The sequence below is a fragment of the Haliotis cracherodii genome, unplaced genomic scaffold (genome assembly GCF_022045235.1).
Source record: "Haliotis cracherodii isolate W230 unplaced genomic scaffold, xgHalCrac1.p SCAF_14, whole genome shotgun sequence".
Classification (NCBI taxonomy): domain Eukaryota; kingdom Metazoa; phylum Mollusca; class Gastropoda; order Lepetellida; family Haliotidae; genus Haliotis; species Haliotis cracherodii.
The window spans coordinates 38,278,505-38,298,445 of NW_027266269.1; the positions used below are offsets into that span (position 1 = coordinate 38,278,505).

Here is a 19,941-nt window from a genome sequence, read left to right on the forward strand (position 1 = left end):
GGGCAAACTGAAGAAGTCAAGATTTAGGTCATACTTTATACAACATTCAGGGCAAATTGAAGGAGACAAGATTTCAGTAACACTATATACAACATTCAGGGCAAACTGAAGAAGTCAAGATTTAGGTCATACTTTATACAACATTCAGGGCAAATTGAAGGAGACAAGATTTCAGTAACACTATATACAACATTCAGGGCAAACTGAAGAAGTCAAGATTTAGGTCATACTTTATACAACAATCAGGGCAAATTGAAGGAGACAAGATTTAAGTGACACTATATACAACATTCAGGGCAAACTGAAGAAGTCAAGATTTAGGCCATACTTTATACAACATTCAGGGCAAATTGAAGGAGACAAGATTTAGGTCATACTTTATACAACATTCAGGGCAAATTGAAGGAGACAAGATTTCAGTGACACTATATACAACATTCAGGGCAAATTGAAGAAGTCAAGATTTAGGTCATACTTTATACAACATTCAGGGCAAATTGAAGGAGACAAGATTTCAGTGACACTATATACAACATTCAGGGCAAATTGAAGAAGTCAAGATTTAGGTCATACTTTATACAACATTCAGGGCAAATTGAAGGAGACAAGATTTAGGTCATACTTTATACAACATTCAGGGCAAATTGAAGGAGACAAGATTTCAGTGACACTATATACAACATTCAGGGCAAATTGAAGAAGTCAAGATTTAGGTCATACTTTATACAACATTCAGGGCAAATTGAAGGAGACAAGATTTCAGTGACACTATATACAACATTCAGGGCAAATTGAAGAAGTCAAGATTTCAGTGACACTATATACAACAATCAGGGCAAACTGAAGAAGTCAAGATTTCTTTTACGTAATTGTCGGTAGGTATATTCATCTAAGTATGTGTACAATTATCGGCTACGAAATACAAACGTGGAGTTACTACAATATTCAGAGGATGTGTGGCAATACATATCGTGCAGAAAACACAACAGAAATCAACAAAATGAATGCATTCCAAGTTTTGAGGACAACAGTGAGCCTACTATTTAGCGTTCTCTATATACGATTGTGATGTCTTATCTTCGCGTTAGAACGAAATCTTTGCAGCATGTCCAGTGAAAAATTCTTTTGAATGGTAAATCCTGACCGAAAATCATTTTACTCTTTGGTGGAACAATTACTGGGTTTTTCAAAAGTGTTCCTGGGCCCAACTAAATATCAATTTTCGGTCCCTTAATTACCCGACCCCTCCCTTCAAAGGAAGCAGTCGACAAAACGATAGCCCATCTCTAACAAAAATTCCATCACCCACCCACAAAAACAACCTAAAGCCACTCTTTTTACCATATACGTGAGTGAGTATTGTTTTACGCCGCTTTGAGCAATGGTCCAGCAATATCATGAGCTTCACACAGTGTACCCGTTTCGGGAATCGAACCCGGGTCTTCGGCGTGACGAGCGAATGCTTTAACCACTAGGCTACCCGACCACCCCTATACACCAAATAAAACTTCCACAGTAAAGATACTCGAGTAATGACTTAAGTGACACTACATATATATTGGACATATTGGTCAAGAACTGACCAAATTTTCACTTATCGGCAAACTGGTTGATTAGATATTTAAGTACTTAAGTAGTATTTGAAACATCCTGACTCAAGTGACATCATACACAACATCCTGGACAAACACGTTTGTAAAATAACAGTCTTGAAGCAATGAACAAACTATTATCACTTACTTAAGTGTGAGTTTTCCGAAGTTGAGAAAAATGATATTTTCATTGCAGTGAACATAACAAATGATATTTCACCGCACTGAACATAACAATTTATACTTCACCGCACTGAACATAACACTTTAAAGGAACTATATTCATATAAGAGTGACCTCCCCTCAAATTGCCTCCCTTTTCGTAAGTGTCTGGCCTGCTCAAAAATTGTTGACATCCGTTTTACGTTAGTTCCACATTGACAAGGCCAAATAATGACAGATTATCATTTATGGAGTAAATATCTCTCCATTGCGTTTGTTATTCTCTTGAAAATGTTCCGTTATAAACAGGACATTTTGCATTCAATTCTTCAATCGAGACCGTTCGTTTCGCACCATTTTTGTACTTGACATGAGTGTAATCATTCGCTTCCAAAAGCGGTCTCGAAGTTTTCAAGAATATTTTTTGTAAAAGTTGGTATGACACAGCATTTTCGTGACCCTAATTATTTTTTGTTAATTTTGTTTATGTTTTTATGATTTTGCAAACGGGAAACTACTTTTTGGGTCGCAAATACAAGGGGATGGTGACGCGTCTCTGTGTGTTATGTAGGGACAATTTATGTTTCCTGGTTTTACTATTCATATGAAATAATTATATTTTCCGGTTGCCAACTACAACAACAAAAAGCGTATATAATAAATAGGTTATTCCATGTGTCTCGTGATATATCTCATCTCATTTTCAGGAGTGGCGCATCTCTCGACACATGAAATATCCTCTATTTATCCTATTGCTAACAAACATCCTATCACCACCCACTCCCCTGGAATACTAAATGGCAGGGCCCCAAGTGACATGGCGTACAACATCCCGAAGGGAACGTGTTGAATAGATACTTCAGAGACGTAAGAAACATTCTATACAAAGTAAAGTAGAGATTTCAATGTCACAATGTACAACATCCTGAGTGAATTGATTAAGTAAATTATTGAATGACATGATAAACGACATCCCAAGCAATTATATTTATCAAGAACGTTAACTGAAATTGAAAGCACTCTGGGTAAATTCGTTAGGTAGATGAATGATGTACAGACCATTGTGGTATTATAAACAACATTTTGGGAAAATGTTTAATGAAAGAATTCGGTAAACTTGACACAAGATCCTTGGCAAATTTGGACTGATGCACTACATCCAGTCGAGGCCATTTGCATCAAACACTGGACATGTGGATACTAAAGAGGAATTATATAGAACATCCTGGGCACACTGTTTATGTAGAGACTAAAATGGAACAATAGCCACCATCCCTGGGATATTGGTTAAGTAGAGACTTGAATGGCATTATATACAACATCCTGGCCACATTGATGCAATGGCCGAAATGACAGCATGTGCATGATCTTGGGCAAATAAGTACAGGCTTAAGAGAAATATTCACAACCTCCTCAGAAACACTACATACATCATCCGTGGGCATATTGGTCAAGTAAAGACTCATGTACTACTAAACATGGTTCTAAACTGGCCATGAAGAGCTGGGACACCATCATCACTGGGTTTGTCTTTCCAAGCCCCAACTTCTATAAGGGCTAAGGCAATGTTATATCGGATATCCTGAAGGGCTTCTGGGGGCTTGCTATCAGATTTTATGACAAGTTCGTGGCTGGTCTGGTCCCATGAGATGTTCTGCGCATCTTCACAGATGTAGTACAGTGGTGTCCTGTCATTGCAGTCAATTACGTTGACTTCAGCCTTGTGCTGAAGCAATAGATGTACAATCTTCAGATCAGCATTTATAGTTCTACAAGCCAAATGTAGGGCCGTTTGACCAGGCGAAATAACAAAGAACGCATCCTTAGTTCCATCGAATGGGGTAAGGTTGATATGTTTTATGTCACCGATTATCTTCTCAGTAAGATGTGATCCTGAAAGCACAAGCGAATGTAGGACTGTTAGACCATTGTAGTCTCTGTTGTTGACTAACGCTGCCTTTACAGTTGGGTCCAGTGAGATCATGTATTGGAAAAGTTCATTGTCTATGGTGCCACTTGAACAAAGATATTGGAACGCAGATCTTCCCCTGTCGTCCGTCATGTTAACATAATCTTTGACAGCAGGAGGAACAGGGACACTTGCACTCTTCGTTGTTTTTGGACAATCACTTAATTCTCCAAGACCCTAAAACAGCAAACAATAAGTCGTACCACAAACAATGTATATATACATGTCAATGTAACATTGAAATTAGATTATATTATGTATCAGTAAGCTTTATTTCGGATCTGAACGCTAAATGTAACTAAATGTAACAGTATGCTGTTTCTGTATTAATTTTGTGTATCATTAGTTTATTTCTACCTTTCAGTTAATGTTGTAACTAACTGTGATACTTACCGAGTCAGAAGTGCTGTCCTCATCAACCAGCCGTTGTTCTCTTTGTTTCCTCTTCTTCTTCATATGATGGGCAAGTAAAAGCTCCACAAGTTCCTTCCGCCCTTTACGGTCTGTTGTAGGTTCAACGGTCAGTTCATTTGTTTTTGCATTATATGCAATTTTGCACGGACTCAGACATAGGTAGTGTAAAGGTGTTCTTCCTCTTCTGTCAGTGGCACATATATTAGCCTTAAACTTCAGCAACTCTCTGACAACACCTGTTCCAGCTTCAGATGAAATGCATGCTAAATGAAGCGCTGTCTGTCCTTTATGAATGACTGTACTGACATCATGTTTAATGGTGACATCAACGTCTCTTGTCTCTTTATCCAGTGCAACTTTTATTTTATCGCATATTCCCGCAATAGCCAGATAGTGAACTAAATGTATGCCATTACCATCAGCCCTGGTGACATCTGCGCCCCTGTTCAACAGCAGTTCCAGGTGAGTAGCATTTTGTTCAGCGTTAATTGTGGTCATGCCAAGATAATGCAGTGGTGTATTTCCATACCTGTCAGTAATGTCAACTTTAGCACCATGCGCCAACAATAGTGCTATGAATTTCTGAATGTTCCCATCAGTTCGTTTGCAAATGATATGCAATGCTGTCATGTGATCGGGATCTTTCAGATTAATATTACAGTTGAGCTTCAATATTTGTTCAATGATGCTATCATATTTCATAGCACAGGCATAATGCAGAAATGTCTTCCCATGCTTGTCTTTTCTGTCAATGATCCCAGTCCTACCGATTTCTTTGAACAATTCTTGTGCCCCATTTGGTAGTTGAAACCTGAGGTTGTAGTCTTCTGCTGCTTGCATTGTACTGCCTGCTGGCATATGTTTCCAGATGGCTCGCTGTACAATTGGTTTCAAATCTGTCCGCTTTAAAAGGCATTCTGAGACTGATATGCCTAAACCATTGGTCTTGTCTAAATCAGCACCGTGTTCTATTATAAGAGTCACAATGTCTTTGGTTGACGCCTCATTTTGACTCACATCATGAAGGACAGTATTTCCGTGCTCATCAGTGTTGTTTACAAGCGCGTTATGTTTCAAAAGAATTTTCACAGCTTCTATATCTATATGCTTCTGCCTGCATAATAGATGCAGAGGTGTTCGTTCATTGCCGTCTGAAATGTTCACATCAGCACGCCCGCGTATCAACAAAGTTATAGCATCTCTGTTAACAGTTGTATGATCACAAGCATAGTGAAGTGGTGTCTTTTTGAAAACATCGCTCACATTTACGTTTGCACCAGCGGTCAATAAGATCCTGATAATATCCTTGTCAATATGCTTTCTGTTGCACAAGAGATGAAGTGGTGCTCGCCTCCACTCATCGCATATGTTCGGGTCTGAATCTTTTTGAGTCAGCATATTCACCATCCCTGATAGATCCTTTAGGTCTTCCCTCATACAAAGATAGTGCAGTGGTGTACTCCCGTGGCTATCGCTCATGTTGACTTCTTCACACTTTCGAATCAACTCACATATGATTTTTGTATTTTTCTGTCTTTCACACACATAATGCAGAGCCGTTTTTCTATCTTTGTCTGATTTGTTCAAATCACATTTTCCCTGTAACAACATATCCAAACTCAAAGAGAAATCATCCATACTTGTACGTGTGTTCTCACACAGATATATCAGTGGGGTCATTTCATGCAGGTCAGTGGCATTTGTGTCAGCACCATATATGATTAGATGTTTAATGACCTGCGGATAAATGTACTTGTGTTCACAAGCATAGTGAAGTGGGGTCTTCAGAAACTGATTTTGGTGGTTTACATTTGTACCATAGTACCGCAGCATCCGGAAAATAGTTTTATCCATATTACCTCTGATACAGCAGTAATGGAGAGGTGTGTTACCCAAATCATCTTGCTTGTTGACATCACAACCAGCTGATATTAACAAGCGTAACATTTCAAGATTTAGAGTCCCATTTTCGGCAAGAATAATGAGGATCGTCTTTCCATCCACATCCGCCACATTTAGATCAGCACCATGTCCAATTAAATAGTCCAAAAGTCGGCTTTGTAATTTATTCAACTTACAAAGCAGGAGTGGTACTGTGTCTCCGGATTTAGTTTTCCAATTGATATTTGATCCATTTTTAATGAGAAAATCTATGGTATAGAGCGGATGGGTCCTTTCAGCAGCATAATGCAGTGCCATGTTACCGAAGTGATCGGTTGCACTAACATCAGCACAATGTTTGACTATGATATGAAAAAGTTTCTGATCAAACACAGAACTTTCACACAAATAGTGCAGAGCGTTCTTTCCCCATTTGTCAAACATATTCACATCACAGCCTGACTGAATTAGTCTTGTGACAAAGTCTTCATCAATGTGTCTGTTGGCACATAAATAATGTAGTGCTGTTTTCCCACTCTTATCTGTCCCCGTAGTGTCACAGCCCTTACCTAATACCAATGGGATTGCAGGGTCATTTCCCGACATCATGCACAAATGGTGAAGAATAGTTTGTCCTTCTTCATCAACTGCACTGACATCAGCACCATTGTCAAGTAATAATAAGAAGAGATGTTTGTCGAATTTAATGTCTTCACACAAGATGTGTAGCACTGTTTTACCATGACATTTGGCTTTCACATTCACTTCCATGTCAAGAAGGACACGTACAGCAACTTTGTTGCCATGTCTCAAGGCTACATGAAGTAATGAATACCCATCCATGTTCACTTCGTTTAGAAATGTTGAAGATGCCTGAAAAAAACCAACCTCCAAATAAGCTGAAATGTTTGGACAGGTAATGAAAACGTTATCATTATCAGATTCTGGCCGACTAAACATCAATATGCAGTTTTCAGTTGTAGACTAGATTAAGGCTACTTTTATTAATGTTCAGATTTTTCCTGATCAGACCTCCTTATCTTACCCTTTATTATGCCTCAAAGTGAAATTGACCATTCAACGCACAGAATTGCTAATCCCATACGAGCCCGTGTACCGTCAGTAAAAATCCAAGATGGTTGTTACTGACCTAATATGAGACCGTATACCATCAGTAACAGCCATTTTGGTTTTTTCAACACCAACCTCACATATTTCACATGAAAATTCTAGTACAGAAAATCGTTATTCGACACTCTTTTGTGTTTTAATATCATTAAATGTGATGAGCAAAGATATTAATTTTTAAAGAAACCCCCTTCGTGACTTAAATAATAAACATTACAGAGAAAAAAAGCAGAGGTCACTGTGTTACACATAGCAACGTCATAGAACATAATATATGATGATGTCACAAACAAGAAACGTGACGCCAATGACTAGACATAGCAATAGAATAGACAGCAGCTCGTCGTTAGGAAAATGATTTCACAGATTTCTGTAAACATTCAGGCATTTTATGATAATTCTATCCATTTTACCTGTAGTACTTTAAACGTTCACATTTAGTGCTTTATATATTAAATTGTTAATGTTTATGGTTATATTAAAGCGTTGTATCAGAAACATATGTACTGGTCCTATCGTTTATACCATTGTAAGTGTCAAGTTTTCATTTTGAAAAGATACAAAGGCAAAGATACCAAATAGTGTAAACCTCACCTAATATTTTTCGGCTAACCTAATATGACACTGTAAACGGCAACTAAAGACACCATAACTATTAATATTGTGACGCAACTGCACTTTCAACTTCAAAGAACATGAAATAATTTCATAGAATGTGATATTCAAGTATTCCATGCTTACGTTTGAAACATCTGTCAGCAGCTTTCGACAGAATGTTTCTACAAGGCACATTTCATGTCCTATTACATCAAAGAATCCCTCTTGCAAAGCATGTTTGAAGGTCGATATGACTTTTTGCAACACCTCAGGGTTGTCCAAATTGACGTATAAGAATCCTGTATCTTCTTTTGCTGTATGGATCTTCAGCCGTGGAATGACAAAGGTTGAATTACAGTTCTGAAGGACAAATAGCGGATCTTCCTTTCCGACAACCAATGCTACTGCCATGCGAACAGATGGATGACTGAACGTTAGCATCTCTTTGTCCTCTTGAAGGAATACACCAGGCATTTGAGACAAAGGCTTTGGAAGAACAACTTCTTTCGTGGAGATGAATCTATCATTCTGTAGCATATTGCGTAGAAATGTCATGGTACTTACATCGTGTATGTGGGCACTGACTATATTCATTACATAAAAAAGAGGATCTGAGAAAAATAGAAGAGACTGTTTTGTCTGATTTGTCTTCTGCCATTCACAAAAGAGTTTACAGCAGTGTAGAAATCCATGCTTGGTGCAGGCAATGCTTGTGTCCAGTCTGTGTACAGGAGTCTGGTATTTCTGCAGAAAGTATTTAAGAACTGTGGTTTGTTCACTATGAGTTTCTCTGAAGTGATCACTCAGGTTGAAAACATTTCTGTGGAATATTTCCTCATCATATCCACCGAAATATTTCCATTCCTCATCATATTTGTTGCATATGAAAACAGCATAGACATTGCTGACATCCTCACCCTTGACTATCTTTCTATGTAAGTTATTGATAAAGTGAATCCATTGTTTCCTGATTTCTAGGTCACAGGTAGCATACCTCAATACATCCTTGAACAAAAACACATGCATAGTTGCTGCATTGTCTGTGAAAAGAGCATAATCGTCTGGATTGTCAATGACACAAACTGTTGCTCCTTTGGCTTTCATAGTCTCCAGAACCATGTACCCAAGAGTTGTTTTTCCTTCTCCCGGCAGACCAGTGATTGTGACCCACCGATTGTCCCCTTCCAGCAGTTTGATGACATCATCAACAGCTGATGTTCTGAAGCTGTCCTTGATGGCCATTGCTATTTCGGCAGAGGAAGCATCTGGGAACAAAAATGAAGTGCAGTATGCTACATGTAGTATACCATGCACACTTTGACAACTTGAGGCACTTTGTTCTGATGGCATATGGTGTATACTTCACACTAACCGAGCTTCATTATAAATAACAGAAAACAACAGACATCATTGCAATTTTTCCTCGATATTTAATCATATTAAATAGAGCAGTCTTTACTGAATCAAGTTTAAAGCACAACACATCAGAATGGTTGTATTTTATCTTCCACTTACCTAAAAGATTATGAATTCTGTCCATGGTATACGCATCTGTAAAATATACACATGTATTATAAACTGCCATTGCAAAAAATGACATGTGAGTATTTCGTAAGAGGCGACCAACGGGAACGGGTGGTCAGGCACGCTGACGTCGTTGATGGACGTCATCGTATCCCATTTGCGTGGATAGATGCCCATGATATCAAACACTGGATTGTCTGGTCCACACTCGATTTTTTACAGACCCCCGTCATATAGCTTAAATATTGCTGCGTGCGGCGTTAAACATCAAACAAAACAAAATCATTTGCAGTTACCAAATGCAAGTGCATCTTTCATCAACCAGACTGTGATTGAGTGATTGTCTATGAGTCTCTCTTGAAGTATGCACAGAATGTATTTCCAAAGTTGCACCCAGTGTGCATGAATATAAACAGGGCGTTTTATATCACACATATTTTAATTTTCCATGTCACCTATCCTTCAATAATGTTTCATGTCGCCTACTGCACGCAATATCTTGTAACCATCCATTTTTGATGACGTTATACATTATTAACAAAATTGTGTTGTTCAATAGCTGTGTAAATACACATTTAACAGACGACATAAAAACGATATTATGCACGTTCATTAGCTGACTTGAAGCAGACGGTACACGACCGCCAGTCGTCGGACTTTCATTTGTGGAAGCCTCGGTGGCTGAGTGGGTTAGATCGCTGACTTTGTGTACTGGCGATTACGTGCCTGAGTCTGGCAGTGTGGGTTCGAATCCCTGACCGGACTTAGCCAAAACAAGTACGAGAATCTGTACGTTACTGAGAAAGTGTTATCCAAAATATAACATTTGTTATATTATGTTTATGCTGACCCTATATACCCACCATAGTCACTAACTGTTGCTGGTTCTGGCAAAAGGCTTTGCCTTTGTTGCCCATCTTCATCCGCAAGCATTCCTGGAACACATCACTCATGCTATTATGCTATATAGTAAATAGAAGGCGAACAGTTCATCTTTGATCACTGACACTCGGAATGTTCCCAGACAGATTTTCCCTTGAATTAGCACAAATGTCATACTTCTGTTGTTAATCATAACTTGCAAATTATAGAGGAAAACTAGTCCAGATGCTAATCATATCAACATGGTCTTTCTTTACTTCAACAATATATAAAGTTGTTTGTCTTGTCATAATAGCATCCCGTTATGATTCTTGTCACCGTACCCAGGGGTGTGAGGTTAACAATGTTGAATCACGCTGATCACGAATACCTTTCTGTCTGTGGAAAACCCAGCGCCTATGTGCACCCGACAAAAGCTGGGGTAACTGTGGAGTCTGAGATGAGCATGGTCCTCCAACTCGGTACATAACAATGTTCATGAGATCTGCCATCAGGTCACTTTGCTTGATGTCGTTGAATGTCTTGGAATCAATATTCTGCTTTCTGTGAGGAGGACAGAGGCAGCACATTCATCATATCTTGTCTGTATCTGCCTACATGAACACATTAATCAATTAAAAATAGTTTTAATAAGAACAAATGTCATAAAATGTTACCTTGCACGCTCGACTAGTGTGGGGTCATCTGATATCAGCAATGTCCGTCCAAGTTTCTGTAGACGTTGAACAACTGTGAGAGACAGGACTCCACCACCGCTTGCTGGGCAGGTATCTACATGCACTTCAGTGTGATCAATGTTCTGTGTCAGGATACAAAACTGTTTGCGTGTCAAAAACCATAGAGTTTCTTCGCTTTCGCTATTAACAAACGTTGTTACTGCAACAGAAGAGAGGAAAGCACGGACAACATGTTTATACTTTTCCCTGTTCATGCTCAAAGAATCAGGAACACAGAGGCGAGACCTTTCCTTCTCTATCCTTGATAGACATGATTCAAATGATTCCTTTGACTCGAGGTCCTTCTCATGAAGTAACCCGTATATAGAGTTGAAGGTCACAGTCGTAAACCTGCGAACATTCTTTGTAAGTTCTTTAGAGACAGCAGAGGTGTATCGTTGAGCAAGTTTCATATCCACAGGCATGTCTGTCACAACAGAAAGAACAACTGCAGGACTGCCCTGTCTGATAAGACATATGTCCAAAATAACATCTCCAGGAGCCCTGTACTTAATGTCCATATTAGCAGTAGCAGGGAGAGATTTTGCGATGTATGCCAGACCATTATTCTCCATTGTTGAGAGCTCATTCAGCCTCGTCTTCAAATTAACATATGCCTCTCCTGCTGGGAAATCCGTGGGAAATGTCTTGATTGTATCTAGTCCTGTGAAAGAAAAGTCCAGTGTCAGGTTTGTTGAATTTTAAATGATCTGGAATAGATATAAAACAGAATATTGGGAATCACTAAATACAACCAGTCACGTCACAAAATCTTTTCATCTTATTTACTTGAGTTCAGTCATACAAGGAATATATAGCTATAAACCACTTCTAACTCGGGTGCCAACAAGTTGGAAAACGTTTGCTGTACCTCCATGTAAAACTGTGGCCTCTATATCCTCCAGACTCCTCTCTATCTGCATGCAGGGAGGCCTCCGCTGATACAGACTCCTTATATCCACCCTCCCAACAGGACGGTGTGTCAGGTTCTCTGTTACCAGAACATATACTTTCTTTAATATACTATGATCTGTTAAATCATTGCTGGAGTTTTCTTTATGCAAGTTACTGTCAAAATGTCAGTAAATCAAATGAAAATTGTGAGTACTGTGTGTTTATTGTTGTATTTATATCTAAAAATCTGTTTCCACAAAACTTATATTTGAACAATATTCAATGCTACAATACGTCAAAATGTAAGTGCAATAACCTTGAAGGTGACAATAAACCCCATTTCACCTCATCTGAACTTTAACAATAAATTTCAAATCAGAGAACCAACATACCATCTAAACGAGGGTTGCTGTCTTTTTCAAATACTGCCATCTCTGCTCTTAGCCTGGGCGTCAGTCTCGTCTTGGATATACAAACTGAAATCAATATTATAGTCAGATACCTAATAAAGCAACGAACATGAATACCTTTTCACGAACACCGGGTACAATCACTATTTGATAGTGATTCGTAGACACATGCTCACGATATATTCGGAATAGTACACTCGATAATGTAGAAATTGTGCGTATACAGAAATTGAAACCTTAATTTTGACAATATGGTAAATCGGATTTGAACCTCTTGAACAAAATCTGGACAGCAGCTGGATGCTGTTGCCTTATAAGGGCAAGGACCTGTGAAAATCAGAGGTAGAATTGGTCTTAAGCACCAACCCATGCTTGCCGTAAAAGGCGATTATGCTTGTAATAAGAGGCGAATAACAGGATCGGGTGGTCAGGCTCGCTGACTTGGTTGATGCATGTCACTCTATCCCATTTGCATGGATCGATGCTCATCATGTCAATCACTGGATTGCATACTCAAGACTCGATTATATTTACAGACAACTTCAATTTGATATCGACAACCAAATTTAACTTACCCTTCGTACCACTCTTTTATCGTTAACCTCTTCAGTTTGTTATTTTCAAACTCGTAAGCTTCTGGTCCTTTCTTATCGTAACACAGCAAACCGTCAACTGCTGCAACAGCTACCTCCAGCACAAACTTGTCTGCCTCTACTGGATGGAATGCGACTTGAATCGTGTCTCTAGGTGTGTTCTCTGGCTCTCCACTGTATGTCACGATAACAGTGTTGTTCTGTACAGACTGCAAGATGGCGGTTTTAGTATCTTCACAAAACTGCAAATTTCTGAATTGTATGCCCACTCCTGTAAATGTCTTTGACTTGTAAGTCTCCTGGTATAGTATATCGTCCTCGTTGATGCCAAGGAAGAACGATCCACCACCATCTAGTTTAGAAAAGGCACTTACATATTCAGCTAACCCACACTTTTCCCAAAGATAGTCATTGAATGTGGCAGCATTTTGCAGTAACCCAGAAGGTAGAGTTTCAGGACGGAAACCTTTCACTTGAATGTTTCGCCTTTCATTGATCTGTGGTATTCCACGAATTGATGTACTTTTGTTTTGAAAACAGTTTTTCCGTTTGAGGAATCTGATGACTGCATTACTTTGCACATCAATTATAGCATTATCAAGTGGTTGTTTTGAATTGAAGTTAAATGTTGTCACTATACTAGAACCTGTTACATGGATGACAACAAATCCTTTGAAACGTCTGTTCTCTACACTGTTTGATTCGGTGTCTAGAAGCCAATCCTTCTGATAACTTTGCACAAAGAGACTGCCATCTTCGATCATATCATTCAGTCTCACATCAACTAATTCATTGAAATAGTCTAGACATGTGTCCTCATCTGCTATTCCATTTATGTGAACCAGCACTATACCACCTGCTGTGTTTCGCAGAGCTGATATGTACTTCTTCAGCTTGTTAACAAAGTCAGTCCTCTGATCTCGTTGTTCCTTCTTCTGCAAATTACTCAACTTTGCTTTGGGTTTGTTTATTAAATCAACATTTACATCAATAGGCAGAGCATTGTCCTCTGGTAGATCAAAATGTTCCTTTCTATCCAAAAGAGCAGAGCACGTTTGACAGTCTGCAAAAAAACCATAAACATGTCTTAAGAATCATACAGTCATAGTGGTTGAATGGAAGGCATGAAATGTACTTCTTTGATAATAATTCATGAACTTCATAGAGGCCTACAATACACAATCAATAAATAAATAAAGATTAGACGACATTACCTAAACTACCATGTTGTAAATGTCCTTGTTTTTTGCAATACAACTTTAATTATGTCCACAGCCCCGTACAAAAAAGTATTTAACATTTTCTAAAAAAGATGCATCTAAAATATTTGTTGTTTAGTCTCACTGCCCAAATGAAAACAAACGTTGTAGTTTGTGTGCATGTTATTGCGCTAGGAACCTGTGTAACGTTTAACCATTGAGTCAAACTATGCACCTTTTAAATAGTTCTGCATCAAAGGATGATCAAAGAATTTATTTCATTTTTAACCACATATGGATAACACGTTTTTCTATCAGGTAAAAATTATTATTCCTTTTTGGTAGTTCAAATCGAACAAATTTTAAACATTTACGTCCTTCCTTCTAACCCGCAACGACATTCTATGGATGACGCCATACACTGCTAGGACGTCACGCCACAAGATTTCTATGCCATGACATTCTAGTTTAAAGAAGGTTGCAGCGCTATCCCAGTTGCTTTCCTGAAGGCAATTCAATATCCAGCATGTCATCAATTGTAATTATTTTTCCATGTTTTGTTTGATATATAAGCACGTATCTTTGACTGTAAACTGTTTGACTCGTAGTCTATAACTCACAGCTTCACCGCTTCATTGTGCCGGTAGAACACCCCAGTTCATGAGCTTATAAGAAACTGACCAAAAAACGAACTATTGTTTTAGTACCCCCCAAAATATAAATGCTGAGTAATTGCTAAAAACGAATTACGATTGGATGGATGGATGGATGGATGGATGGATGGATCACTATAACCACCAGAAGACGATCCCATTCCACCTACACCCTTTGCTATCCATATTCTGAAACCTACTCATTCATCATAACACACTTTACAACAAATTGCAACACACTTTTGCCTACACCTGGCTTACACTATTGTGGTGAAAGGGAATATTTCAATGTGTGTTTTTCATTCAATATTAGGATATTCCCTTTAATAGACCTTAAAATAGGGTGTACAATGTGATAATATGACTGATATGGCTACTTACTGTTTGTGTCTTCTATTTCCTGATTTTGATCCTGCATCGCGCCATCACAAGTAGTCCATGCCCAATGCTGTAAACATAGTGATTTGCATAGAGCTATAAACAATGTTTGGTCGTTGTTAACGCCGCACTCATCGATATTCCCGACGATAACATGCATCAACCAGTTCAGCGAGCCTGACTACTCAATCCTGTTACTCGACAAGCATGAGTTGCTGAAGAGCTATTGTAACCCGGATCATCACGGGTCGATTGTGATCAATGACTTGAAAACAACCAAGCCGTCAACTCAACTTGAAAGCAGCTTGTTCTTCGTGTTACTAAGCAACATTGCTGATTTATAGATCTGTGGGTACCATGTCACTTGGGGGGACATGGAAATAATAAAGAAATAAACTATGCAACGTTAATAAAGACCACATGTGGCATACAGAGTCAGCAGTCTCCCGAATAGCGAAACCGATAGCAAGCTCAAACTGACCGAAAGTAATAAAAGCGACAAAACCTTTTCCATATTCATAAGAAATATCTGCTGAACACAGTATTCATTGCACAATTCCGACTGTATCAAACGATTATGTTTATGAATCATTATCCTATAGTAAGGATACAAGATGTTCGCGAAAGGGTGAGCGTATCCTGCCCACCGAGAACCTCCCTTGTCACACCCAAACTGTATGAAACATACAACATGAATCACCTAAACGACAATAACTGCGGTAGCAGAACTTGTACTTTCGTTTGGAAACGAGAAGGACAGACCACTCCCAAGGAATGTGAGAGAAGTGACAGTTAGACCAGTTGACTGCTATTGATACTGGAATGCTTAAGTCTAAATCGGGTGTAAGAGTGAACAGTGTGTGTGATTTTAACAAATCAGTTATACTTTGAAAAAGCAACCAATTAATTCGATTACAAATGTGAAGTGGCACTGGGGACAATGAACTTAGTTCGTCCGTCCGTCCGTCCTTCTGTCCTATCCGCTTCTCGAAGAGGACAAATTTTCTCAAAACCTATTTAAATTAGAGAAATGAAATTGGGGCCGTAAATTATTTCTTTACACAGTTACGGCCCTTGATCCATGTTACTTTACCTAGTGCTTTGCGGCTGCAATGGGGACAAGCTTTCTCAGAAACTACTGAAGAAACTTTGCAAGCTTCTAAGAGATATCTATCGAGACTCATTTCGAATTGGTGCCATACATTCATTTTTCCTAGAGTTACTTCTCTTGCTACAATTTTTAGATTTTGAGCATACAGTTATGACCCTTGATCCTTGTTCTTGACAAAGTGCAAAGTATCAGAAAACCTACTGAATTTATCTTATTTTGGCCAGAGATGGTGTATTAATTTCACATTTAATCATTTTTTCTGACGTCATAAAGCGACCCTAGTGCCCATCTCTTCGTATGGCTTCATATGACTCCTTGTTTTAGTTTATATTGACTACGATACATATAAACAAAATTCTAATGTGCCCCATCGGATAGTGATAAGGCTTTTTTCTGTGTAAAAATATCCACGAAGTTCATGAAAAGCAAAATATAGATACGTGTGCCAGTAAGTTAAGTAGTGTCACGTCAGTTAATTCCTTCAGATACATTATAGACCTGTAAATACATCATGGTCATATTTATTTTCGCCTCGTTTAAACAGAATATATGTATTTATATACAATAATCAGTTTTCATTTCGTCAAGGTGAAAAAAATCAGGAGTAGAAATTAGTTACTGTCCCTATATCAGAATGTGTTATCATTAGACATGGTGAGTCAAGGCAACCTTGAACATTGATCTCTCCTTTATCGCGAAGCGAAGCCCAGGCGCTTTGAAATATGTGACCTACTTACAGCAGTGTAAGGTTGAAACTTATTACCTTCCACCCAGACTAACCCGAGTCAGCAGTTTCCTCCTATTATGTGGCATAAATCATTTCAGGAAAGAGAGACACAAAACGTCCTGTAACAGTTGCAAATGTTGTGTAGTTTATGGAATCCTAGAAGTGCCATTGTCGCGTTGTCGTCCTTACAAAAACAAGGAAAAAGTGTAAGAATTAACCAAAGCGCGACAATGCGAGGTTTGTAAATAAGTGAAAGAGAATCGATATACCTCGAAGCTTAAGTTGACATCCCTTAGTGTGACTTTGCAAATCCTAACAGAAATTCCGAAGAGCAAGAAGGGAAGCACAACTGGTGCCCATGGGGATGCCTACTTCATGCCTATATGTCTTACCCCCACATTTCGCAAAGATGTTATTAATGAGGAAGTGCAGTATTTCACATAGTTTTCCGAGTAAACTCAATAAATAAATATTTAAACATCATCGAAACCAAAAAGACATATACATGAAATTATATGAGGATAAAGTATGGTCTTTTCTGTACTAAACAAAAATATACATTTGCATATTCGCAAGACGTGTTCAAATACAGGGACATATACAACAGCAATAACACCATGGCAGGTTGTCGCTGACAACGGAGACAAGGCCTTGTCAGTCAATACAACTTGTCAGGGTTGTGGCGAATGCTGAGTTGAATACGTGACTGACTACAAATGTCACTTTGACCTGCCTATAAATGTGAATGCAAGGTGTGACAATGCAATATTTAAACAGGTGGCAGTCCATTAACCGCCTGTCTATAACCAGTTTTGCATGACACAAATGCATGGACATGTTTCCTAATATAAGTGTATTAGAACTTTTTAGCAAAAACTGACATTAATATGTATTTGGTTGTACACCATTTTGGAAGTACATATCCTTACAAAGAGAATTAGAATTAACATTGTATTCATTCCACACATAGCCAAAACCATATGTCAGTTGCGTTATATTTAAAGTGTTAGCCAATCTCCTAAAGCATCGGTAGCTGAGTTGGTTAGATTGCAGACTTTGTGTACTGAAGGTTGGGTGCCTCACTCTGAGGTTGTAGGTTCGAATCCTGATTGGAACCCAACCCAACAATGTAGTAGAATTGAATGGTATTCAACAATTCGTATCACATGTTGTGTCATCGAACATAGATAAGTTTGTAACTTCATTTTATAAAACGTCAACTCCACAGAATTTGAATTTCATCAGACATATTATATTATAACCATTAAGGGGCTGACAATTTAATATTTGGGAGAAAGAAAAACTGAGTCAGGATGTGTAGACAAAAAAATTCCAGCGTTTTGTTCATCAACATTATTTTTTGCAGTATTTTGTGAACATTGTTTTTTAAAATATCAAAGCAAATCATGTGTATCACTTATATGCATATGTATATTTGTGTGATTTTTAAGCAAATATATACTATATATATACTATGGCTTCAAATAACTTTATCATAATATAAAAAGTTAAAGCGAGAGAATAAGTCTCGATTATCCATTGGACCTAAAAGGCAAAATAGCCGTTAAAAAAAAATGGATGTGTCGCTGAAAATCAGTGATGACACCGAAATTTACTGGATTGTTATATTAGAAAGATACCAGTATGTATTGTAAACCTGATGCAGATTTCATATATATACTAGTATATAGTAATTTCAGATATGGACAGGAAATTAACTGGCAACGCAACACAATATACAAAATAATGTTTGGTAAGATATGGTGAATATTATCTATATTGTTGTATTTGGTCGTCACGTCTCGTCTCGTTTCGTTTGTTTGTTGTTTAACGCCGCACTCAGCAACATTCGACGGCGGTCGACCAGACAATCCAGAGATTGACATCATATGCATCGATCCACGCACTTGAGATACGATAACATGCATCTACCAAGTCAGCGAGCCTGACAACCAAATCCCGTTAGTCACCTCTTATGACAAGCAAGGGTTGCTGAAGACCCGGATCGTCACATCCAGTTCCTTGTAGTCACTGTATTGTTTCAACATAGACAGAAAGAGCACGTATTCAATAAGGCGCGTGCTTAAGCCTCTGCATTAATCTATAAAATAATTATCAAAAGTTTCTTATTTACCTGTAGCTCTCGGCAACATCAAAATCCTCAGTCGTACTTGTAACTGAATTGTATATCTGCGCAAAACTCTTTACGACAGGGGAGTGTCAGATACGGCAGATACCGGTATGTGCTGGCATTCACACTGCTTACGTCGCTATAAATAAACAGTGCACCTAGTGTTGTCGGGTTGCGATCGATAGAGTCACTTTACAAACTTAACAGCATGGGACAATGATATCTCTGCAGTGTGCACAGTTTCTACGCTGTTATAATCGTCCCGCTGTGCTATGGGAGTGCTTTGTAAACCAAGCGTCGACATAGTGAGAGAGTGAGTTAAAATTTAACTTCGCATAGGCATTATTTCATCCATATAGCGACGAGAACAAGTTCATATATATATTGGGGGCACGGGTGGCCCAGTCGTCTAAGGCGCCGCGATGCCCTGTGCAGAGTTGCGTCCCTTGGACACGCCAGAAACATATGATTGTGGGTACGAATTCCGGTTCGCCCTGATTATGTTTCTAGGTTTGTCAGCACCATACCCGTGCTCGTGGGTTTCACCGAAGTGGTAAACGTCTGAGACCTGCATCACTTTGGGCTTTCCTCCCACATTAAGGTGACACGTCGTAAATGTAACTGGAACACTGTCAAAAGCGGCGTTAAAGCCAACTCACTCACTCATATATATATACGAGTGAGTCATGAATGCAAAATTATATATAGAAAGCGCCGGTATAGCAAGTTTTGAAAAAAAAGGGTTGTATCGATTGTAGCACAACGTGATAAGTGAATGTAAATAATCCAACAAGCATGCAGCTCGCTGAAAGTGATTCATAAACACAAGATTTCATATAGTCGGAATCGTAGAATGAACTCTGAGAATGAGAATTCGTATGATTATAGTGGGGTGAAATAGGGTTTAACGTCATCGTATCCCAAAATCATTGGATTGTCTGGTCCAGACTCGATTATTTACAGACCGCCGTCATATAGCT

General features: G+C 38.6%; 1 protein-coding gene across 1 annotated transcript; it reads right to left on the bottom strand.

The window, feature by feature from the left end:
- Positions 1-693: 693 nt before the first annotated feature.
- On the bottom strand, positions 694-19,034 carry LOC139461234 (uncharacterized). Its single transcript, XM_071242872.1, has 12 exons — positions 18,965-19,034; positions 14,996-15,062; positions 12,745-13,825; positions 12,152-12,235; positions 11,737-11,856; positions 10,806-11,529; positions 10,520-10,692; positions 10,131-10,202; positions 9,259-9,294; positions 7,888-9,008; positions 4,117-6,891; positions 694-3,900 (listed from the first exon to the last, which is right to left on the bottom strand). Exons 4-12 carry the CDS (start codon positions 12,189-12,191, stop codon positions 3,217-3,219), a joined length of 5,745 nt encoding a protein of 1,914 aa, XP_071098973.1. The 5' UTR covers positions 12,192-12,235; positions 12,745-13,825; positions 14,996-15,062; positions 18,965-19,034; the 3' UTR covers positions 694-3,216.
- Positions 19,035-19,941: the final 907 nt, after the last annotated feature.